The sequence below is a fragment of the Anarhichas minor genome, unplaced genomic scaffold (genome assembly GCF_050575085.1).
Source record: "Anarhichas minor isolate MPS153535 unplaced genomic scaffold, ASM5057508v1 ptg000003l, whole genome shotgun sequence".
Taxonomy (NCBI): Eukaryota; Metazoa; Chordata; class Actinopteri; order Perciformes; family Anarhichadidae; genus Anarhichas; species Anarhichas minor.
In genome coordinates, this window is record NW_027466449.1 from 13,629,294 (window position 1) to 13,638,786 (window position 9,493).

Here is a 9,493-nt window from a genome sequence, read left to right on the forward strand (position 1 = left end):
GCGGCGCGTCGTAGCCAATCAGAGGATTGTTTTTCTGTCACGTCGGTGCACGGATAGTAAGCTAACGGATATTGCAAACATAAACTAATATAAAGAACACGGGTTCTTTATAAAGGCGTTTTTTTAGCAGAGACCGGTTTTGCTATTTGGACCGAGTCTTTCTTGTTGGACTTTTATTCGTGATATGTGGTGCGGCCATCGCTGTGAGGACACACGACTTGGGTAACGTTAGCTAACTAACGTTAGCAATAGCCTGCTAATTCCTTTAACGTTCCGCAAGGCCGCGGAGAAATACAAGAGCTGCTTCCTGTTCTCGCTCCTTTGAGGATGTAGGTTACATCACGATCCGAGTTACGAAATTGCAAGCAGCCAGATCACTGGTGTAATCGATTGCATCTAAGTTGTGTTTTAGTTGTGCTTGCGGGCTACCTAGCTTGTTAGCTATTTGGCTAGCTAGCCAGCATGAGTGAACTGACGGGCTGCAAACAGTCCGCTGACTCTGCATCGAGGAAACGGTGTGCATCACCCGACCACGATGAAGGCAGCACGATCCCCAGCAAGTCCACAAAAGTAGCCGACGAAGCGGGGGTCACTTCGGAAAGTTGCAGAAACAGTGAAGCCGAGAGTAAAGAAATAGCCGGGAGCGAGGGCCAATCAAAAGATAGTGAGGGAAAACCAGCTGCCGTGCAAGCGGATCAGGGTTCAGACAGCACGGAGGGCACCAGTGCACTGCCTGTTAACAACTCCAATGTTGATGGTCACGATGCCAGCAACACAGAGAAGCCACAGTCCTCGGATGCATGTGGATCTGCCGACGCAAAGGAAGGTACTGTGAAGACAGCAGGGACAAAGCAGCGTCCCTCGGCGTCCCTGGACCAGACAGACTCAGCAGCCATCGCAGCTGCCGAAGCACTTGCCAGTCTCACTGGAGGAGACGGAGAAGACAGTCAAGAGACTCCTTGTTCATCCGAAAAGGCGAAACAGGTGAAACTGGGGAGCAAGTCCAAACAACGTGGGAGCCACCACTCCTCAAGAACGGGCTCTAAAACGCAGGCAGCTGCTGCAGACAGCTCCACATCTGTGCACAGCACTGACAGAGAAGATGCAGATGAGATGCCAGAAGCGGATGATGGTGATGAATCTATATCTGGATCTTCCTCCACTCCAAGCTCTTCTTTCCCTTCAGACAATGAGGACAATGATGATGGGGAGTGTGCCATTGTGTCGGTCAAGATGGCCCCAGAGATGAGACAGTCGGTGGCTCTCCTGGCGCAGGTACAGATGAGACTGGAAGCTCTTGAGAAGAAAAGCGCCCGACTTCACCAACGGCTGGAGCTGAAGATCAGTCGTCAGCGGCGTCCACATCTGGATCAGCGCAGCTCCATCACAAAAACCATCCCTGGCTTCTGGGTGACAGCTGTATCCTTGACATGAAACATGGCCCTCTTTTTCCCTTTCCTATGTTGTGTTTTGAGTCATTTAAATAAACGCATGTTGTTTTTTTCTTAACTTCAATGTGCCAGCTGTTGAACCATCCTCATCTCTCGGCTCACATTGACGAGACCGATGAAGACGCTCTTAGTTACATGACTGATCTTGAGGTAGGAAGTGGCCGAGTGTTCTCACAATGTTCTGATCTTGTACGTGCCTAGTAGCGAGATTTTGACATTTCCTGATGTCTTTTACAGATCGAGTCCTTCAAGAACAATAAACTGGGCTACAGGATCCGCTTCCACTTCAGACGGAACCCGTATTTCCAGAACAACATCATCATGAAGGAGCTTCACCTCGGGATGGGAGGTAAGAAAAATAAATGTGGTGATTACGTAAAGGCATAGCACTGGAACTCTAACTAAGAAACTCCAGTTCACACTGGGTTTCAATGTGCCAGCTGTTGAACCATCCTCATCTCATCATGTAAACTTAAGTCTTGTTTCTCAGCTAGACTGTGTGGAACATTTACAGATTAGCTTGTTCCACTTTACTTGACCTACTTTAAGTTGCAGCTTTGAAATATGTTTCAAACTCGTGTTATAGGTCTCATCGCTGCACATTGTGCAATGTGGTTGGTTGGTCTGTTCGTGGTATGTGCAGGATGCAGCATTGGTATATTTCAATGGACAACGCCATTTTAGGCAGGTTACCTAATATATTAATATTGGCTTGTCTTTAAGGTGCCACAGGTGTGGACTGAGACTTGAAAAAACTGTATTTTATTATGTCCCTTATCTCGGAATGATCTGTAGGCCTCAGGCTATCCAGTTGTAAACGAAAGTTATCAGAAGTTGTAACCACAAACTGTTGCAACAACGCCTAACAATTTTGTCATGTCTATATGTATCATACACTATATGCGTCTATTTAACCACTTCTACTGATGCGGGGACTTTTTCCCCATTTTGTTTTGGTTTTATTGTTTGTATAAAAATAATGTCCATTCGACATTTAGCTATGCTGCCTTCTAGATCTCCCAAAAAATAAAAATAGCTGGCATACATAATGAATCCACAGTGTTTGTTAGACTTGTATATATTGTCATATGCCATGTATATTTAGTTTTTCATTTGGTGTAAAACAGGTTAAACAGGTTTAACAGCAGGTTAAACATTAAGTTTGGTCCAGGGTACATTGAGTCATAGGTTTGAATAAAAAGAACAACTCATTCCTGGGAACAACTGCTAAAAGGTACTGAGAGTGACGAGGACATGGCCAGAAAAAACACTGCCAAAGTTCAACAAAATACCCACCCAGGGTGACCAAATAGTGCAGTTAATGCTACAATAAACTGTGACGTTGTTGCAATTGTTCACTTGTTGTATTGTCTATGTTTGTAGATACGGATGGACACACTATTTAATTATTAATATTTCACAAACTTAGCATGGCAGGGCTGTTGCATCACATTATGCACATTAGCAAATGTGCCATTGGAAGATTTTTATCAAACAAATTCTTCAAGCTTCAGGGATGTTTAGATTTTCACTTCTCAGACCGTCTGAGCGTTCTCTGCTAGTACTTAATATTTAAAGTTCAGTATTGATCATATTTTCAGGCTACCTAAAAACCTACATGGCCATTCAATTCTGTCTCTGATCCTGGCTGCTCGTGTTTTAGGATCTCCCATGTCGTTCTCCAACCCCATCCTGTGGCAGCGTGGCCAGAACCTGACGGCCCACAGCGAACCCAGGAAGTCGTCGCGTGGAGTCTACCAGACCTTTTTCAGCTGGTTCAGTGACCACAGCAACCCAGGGCAAGATGATGTAGCACAGGTACAGCTGACTGCACCCTCATACTGACACAGGCTGATGATTGTAGCACACAGACCGGCAGATCGGCTCTGCTGACATTCCTTTATCAGTGTTATGATGATGCCTTTGTAACATTTTATCTCACTATTCAACCATTCATTGCAATCATGTGCCACATATGTGCTGGAAGTTTCAATGGTTTAACAAAGTGTAATTCCTTCTATGCACACATTCACATTTTTGACGAAAGAAATATGTGTTTTTTTAAGCAACACTACAATGATACTTCTTCCATGTGTACATTTGCTCCATGATACTCAAACCTTTGTCTCAAATTAGCAGGACTGTGTATGGTGTGTATATGAGCACATATGTCCAAACATATTAAATATAAATAACCCCCGTACTATTATTTAGATCCTTAAGGACGACCTGTACAGAGACCCTCTGAGATACTACCTTACTCCACTGTGGGAACCGAGGGAGAACGGCAGGTAAGACAAAGAGATTCTCATACGTGTAAACGGTGTAATGTGCAGTCGGTGGACAAACCGCTTATTAAGCTATCAATTCTAGAAATATTCTCAGCCCCAGGTCCTTCAAATTATAGTTCATGTGTAAACTCCAACAGTTTCCTGCCTACACCCCCCCCTCCCCTTTCCCCCCGGTGGTGAGACCAGGTGGGATGCATACCGAAACAATGAGTGTCTCCTGTTAACACGAATGTGTGTGTGATTTCATTTTATTTTCTCCAGTGGTGGCAGCAGCGGGGCCAGAGCAGCTGACAACGGTAATGGAGATGAGTGTGTGGTGATCTCCGACTCCGACGATGAGCCCGGTGAGGAAGCTGGTGAGGCGGAACAAGGCCGCAGTAACAAGAAGAAGGAGGAGGAAGAGGAGGACGAAGAAGAAGAAGAGGAGGAGGAAGAAGAAGAAGAAGATGACGAGGACGACGACGAGGACGAGGAGGAGGAGAAGCAGCAGCAGCAGCAGCAGCAGCTGCCGCAGCAGCAGCAGAGGGGACCAAGCGCTGGTCAGTGCTAATGTAAACTTTAAAAGAACGCTCAAACCCTACTGGTCCACACGGCTGGTTTGGGTACAAAAAAATGATATAGATATATTTGTATTTTTTTTTTTTGTAGCTTAGTTCAGCATATTTTGAGAATAACGGTAGCTGTTGTAAAATAATTTAGTTTGAAATCCACCGTGTTTGCTGTTGAGGCCAAGGGCTAGTTAGCGTCAGGTTGACTGGCTTGTGTTGCAGCTGTAGTATCACTGTCTGGGTAATGCAGGCTAAACTAAATAGACAGGAAATATCTCCTCCTCAGATGAGAGTCCAGAGGAGGAGGAGGAGGAGGAGGATGGTGGAGAAATTGTGATTGACGGTAAGACCACTATCACAACAAACAATCAGTGGGGGTGGTTGGAAACCTGTGTGGGGTTGACTGCTCAATCTTTGTTGATTATGCTGCTTTTCATTTTACAACTTGACTGTGCCATGCGTTAATGCTAAATCAGTTTGGACTGTGATAATCATCTTTCATATCAGCAAGGATCGTTTGAAATTGTAACCGTCTCACTTCTGTCCTGTAGGCTCTGATGACAGTGAGCAGGAGGACGACGAGGCCTGAGAAGACGTGACGAAGAGGTTTATGTCAATGAAGAAGGCAAGTTATCAAGGGACCAGAGACCAGGAAGATGAAGAGGATGCTGAGGTTGATGAACAGTACCAGATCAATGTCATTTTTATGCACAGAATATCCGTTTTTGTTGTTTTTATACCTAAAATACATAGAAGCATTTTAAATCAGGGTTAACTGTAATAATAAAGCCACGGCAGCATGGTTTCCCCTCTATTTTATACAGTCACCATCATAATGTTTTTTTCTAAACAGGTTCTTAGGCATATTATGCCAGTAGTGTTCTTCTATTTAACAAGGAGCATCATGCAACAGCCTGCACACACGTAGGCGACATCTTGATTGCCACTTCTTGTCGGCATTACATTTTGCATTTGCAAAATCTTCAAGATAGCGATGCGGAAGCCTCCAGTGGCGTTGTTCAGTGGTCATTTCAAGGCAAAGTTTTGGCTGTTTTTAGAATTGACGTGACGAGCTAAATTGATACTAATGGCAGTACTTTTTAGATGCACCGAGTACTGAACCAAAATTTGTTCTCAGGGATGATCATGATTTTATTGAAAGAACCGTAACTGATTTTAGACATTTACACTCTCTGGGTATTGTTGGCTGTGCATAAGGAAACGTGTACTCTACTGTAGTAAATAGGAACCAATATTGTTTTTAATATGCTGACTGTGTTTCTCCTTCATCTCTATGTTCAGTCGTGTTTCACACCAAACCTCCACCCCCTGTTAACAACCTGTAAACCATCGATGAAGTTTAAAATCATGATGTAGTTTGACCAGAGTTTCTGTGGTTTCCTACATTTTGTAACACTCCTTCAATAAATAGCTGACTTTTGTATCATTGTTTTCCCCTTTAGAATTTAACTTAATTTGAGTTTCCTTCTTAAAACCTTTAAGATTTGTTTTCATGTAATGTGTTTTACGATTTGTGTTATCTTCTTTTTAAAAAGATGGTATTTATTACGTTGTTTTTCTACACATCCACATTATGGCATGCCTGTGAGCATGAAATGTAAGACCGTACGATTACATTACTTACAAGGCTTTTAATGTGCACAGTGTCAGTAAATGTCTAATTCACAGCAACATTATGGGGTGCACTGTAAAAAAAACAACTACTATTTGTATTTGCTTACTTTTCTTAGCAATGACCTGTAAATAATATTTCAGCATTGTCTTTTGGATAAGACGAGTACACGTGTTTAATCCATGGATAAACTTATCAAATAATCTGAAGTTTTTTCATAAACATGATCAGAAAGTTATATTTTGTGTGCTGTGTTTTATAGAACACTAGTTTAAATATACCTACCTGATTGTTGCTTTGGTTTATTTTGTTTGCTTGAAGATAAATGTCCACCTTTTGACTCCGACCTAATAAAATAGGCAGTTGTTTCACCTTGCCGTCTCGGACTACACTTCTGCATTCTTTGCACAATGAGCTTGTTTTTCTTCTGCATAACAGAACCACACGATGGCAGTGCAGTTCAGAATATATCACATCTCATGCTGGACTGTAGCTGTTTATTTTGGTTACGAATGAAAACAGTATATCATTTAGTACTTTAATTGCCAGTATTAAAGCTTTCAGATGTGCTTAATTGAGAAAATAATTAAATACTGCATATACACAACTGTCTCAAATCCTTGGAACTGCTACAAAGAAATCACACGTGTGGAATTTATTCATTAAACGTCACCTCTTTCATATGATTGGCTGCAACATGTTCTTGGAGAAAAGAATCCAGCAAACCCCAGTGAGATACAGCTGTTCTTTAATGTATTCCAGCTTTGATATGACAGCAGTGTGTGATATCTGACATTTCGAGTGTAGCACTGCAAATAGCCCCCGGCAAGACATTTTTGGACAGGCCCAGACAAAGGAGCAGCAGCGGTGTTGCAATGGTACACTTAAACCCTTGATTCCACTTTTAATGCACAGCTATAAATATTCCACTAGCAAAAACCCGTCGTGCTGTAGGCCCAGCAGCACCCAGGGTATGCGGTCTCAGATGGGCATATACTATTAATACTGATGATGGAAACACGTTATACCCCGTGTAATGATCCCATGTGAAACACAGTGTTTGTCTCCTCTTTGAAGCAGCTTTATCCAGCCCACCACGCAGCACAACATGTTTTTTATGACTATGAATTAATAATAGGGTTGGTTCCTACAATATTGATCGTGACAAACTAAGTACAGATTGCTGGGACATCCTTGGGCTGCTTTGCGGTCTGAGGGTTGTCTGTGAAGCCTTTGTTATGTATGTGGTGACAAAAGCCTAAATGGATTCCCCAGTGTAAACTCCACTCCCCTGGGTTGAGCTGGTGTTGCTACTGTACACAAATCATCTTGTCATGCCGCTTCATGCTCTCACGTTTCACAAAGCAGTCCAGAGGAATCTGCTACTCAGAGTGATTCACTGGAGACTTAAAAAAAAAAAACGAAAAGATAACACACAGCAGCTCATCCGTCACCTGTGTGACTGATGTTGGGAAGGAAGGATATCGTGATGTAACATGTACAAGAAAAGGGTCTGTGCTGCTCTCTGAGCTACATCTATAGTGGGTAATCTGAAAGGTTGAGGAAGGGGCCTGTGAATACTAACTACCTGTGTGTGTGTGTGTGCGTGTGTGCGTGGCCAGGCTTGTTTATGAAAGCTTACATTCTTTTATGCACCTCCATGTCACATACATATTTGCAGCTTTTCAACACCATACCATACCATACCTGTGATTGTCTGCTTGTCAGCTAATCAAGATTAAGCGCAGCTTTTGAACTGTGCAGGTGGGGGGTGGAGGGGTGGGGGGGGGCATCTAGAGGGATGAGAAAAGAGAATGGAGTGAGTATGATGGGGGGGGGGGGGGGGAGATGGATGAGTGCAGTGATAAGCGGAGCTGCCTGGGCCCTGACAGATACACACAGCAGATGGATGACTCTTATCTGGGAGATCACAGAGTGCATACTGACGCCTAGGCCTAGTTACTGAGAGCCACGATCACACCAGACAGATGAATAGGCCTCCCCCACCACCACCACCACCACCACCAATCACATTGCACATACAGTACACACGCACGTACACACACGAGTGCACACGTACACCTACACACGCAACCACTTGACAGAATGAACAGATTGCAGCGCTTGCGTTACCTTCATGTCTTTGACATTGAAATTCACCTGGAGTCCGGTGTCTCCAGGACGTGTGCAGCGAGGGGTGGGGAAGGAAGGGTGTGGGGAGAGATAAGAGAAATCGTTTTTTATTTTAATTGAGGCAGCAGAGCCATGGGTACATGGATGTTGGAGTACAGATTTGTCTGCCAGAGAGAGAGAGAGAGAGCCTCATGCACTATATTCTCACTTTTTTTCCCCCCAGCATGACAGATATTTTTTCACGGATTCTCTGAGCACAAACAATATCTGTCATAGAGGTTAAGATGGAGCTGAAGTCACACGTACTCCAAACAAAAAAAAACATTTTGGACTGTTTGTGATTTTTAACTGTTAACCGGCTATTATCGAATGCTTCTGCGTGAGCGCTGACCTTTTAAGACACTGTGTTTCACTCATCCGCCTCACATCCTTACTGTCCTCCTTTCCATGTACTGTAACAGTCCCTCCCTCCCTCCCTAACTCACACCCCTTGTTATTTGGAAAGAGCTCGTCTTCAACAGCTGTTGATTCTCCCAGCTGCATTTTATAGTGTGTGAGAGTGCCAGTCTTGTCTTCGAGGCAGATGGTGGCAGGCTGGCCCGGTGGACACGTGGCACAGTCGGTGCTCCATCTCAGGGAAGCTGCAGCTACAGTATGCGAGAAAAACCCAAAAAAACAACAACCTGCAAACACCTCACTTTCAATACAGCGTGAGGCGAGTGGGCTGCGACTGGAATGTGTGCTACGTATGCACCCTTCATGCCAAAGATGCTTTCCAAAGTTGCTTTCCTTTGATAGTCATTGATGTGTGAAGTCCACGGATGTCACACAGCACCTGTTCTCTTTATGTTGCATGTCGATGTTTACATTTTCTCCTGAGCTGCAGGATAATAATTCGAAGACTATGTGAGAGGTGTCGTGATTGGAGATAGAGCAAATAATCCTGGTGAATGCTACAATTTCCTCTCAGGGTCACGGTAGTCTATCCCAGCATGCATTGGCGACGCCCTGGCTTTGCCTCTCTGTAGCAGGCATGTTCAAACACTCCACTCAATTCATCAATGTACTCGAAGGAAAGACCATCAGTAGGTCAAATAATGGGTTGTTTTTCCTGGAGGGGACAATGCTCTGCCTCTAGAATTGTCATGATTGATGTGTCTGAGGGCCCCGGATTTATCCGGAGCCTTCGGTTGGCCTACAGGGATAAATGTCTAGCTCCACATTACCTATCCATTAGATCAGAAGATCTTCCTGACAGAGCTTTTTGTGGACCAGAAAAAACAGACTCAGTGTTTGCTTTCTACTCCGCGCTGTCCGTCTCCACCATTCAAAATCCATCCATCATGTCGGAGGCAAACAGGCCCGTTCGGCGACTATTTCCTGCCCTTTGTTGTCACGTTCACAGAGCAAAAATACCCGCTCCACTGGTGAGTGAAA

General features: G+C 44.0%; 1 protein-coding gene across 4 annotated transcripts; it reads left to right on the forward strand.

Moving 5' to 3' along the window:
• The first annotated feature begins 23 nt into the window (after positions 1-23).
• On the forward strand, positions 24-6,294 carry tspy (testis specific protein Y-linked). 4 transcript variants are annotated; one of them, XR_012956104.1, is made up of 8 exons: positions 24-1,419; positions 1,524-1,601; positions 1,689-1,800; positions 3,115-3,269; positions 3,666-3,742; positions 4,004-4,281; positions 4,555-4,633; positions 4,842-6,294. XR_012956104.1 is itself a non-coding variant. In XM_076099087.1 (8 exons), the coding sequence occupies exons 1-8, from the start codon at positions 463-465 to the stop codon at positions 4,877-4,879; spliced, it is 1,770 nt and encodes a 589-aa protein (XP_075955202.1). In that variant the 5' UTR covers positions 24-462; the 3' UTR covers positions 4,880-6,294. The 4 variants fall into 4 exon arrangements, 3 of the variants coding, with proteins under 3 accessions (XP_075955202.1, XP_075955210.1, XP_075955219.1); XM_076099087.1 differs by having other exon boundaries at positions 4,559-4,633; XM_076099095.1 differs by having other exon boundaries at positions 4,577-4,633.
• The last annotated feature ends 3,199 nt before the right edge of the window (positions 6,295-9,493 follow it).

Excerpts from the sequence above, each read along its gene's own strand:
- tspy (XM_076099087.1), top strand. The coding sequence starts at position 463 with ATGAGTGAACTGACGGGCTGCAAACAGTCCGCTGACTCTGCATCGAGG. Across the intron at positions 4,282-4,558 it reads GCAGAGGGGACCAAGCGCTG|GAAATATCTCCTCCTCAGAT; the intron begins GTCAGTGCTAAT and ends CTAAATAGACAG. Across the intron at positions 4,634-4,841 it reads TGGAGAAATTGTGATTGACG|GCTCTGATGACAGTGAGCAG; the intron begins GTAAGACCACTA and ends TCTGTCCTGTAG.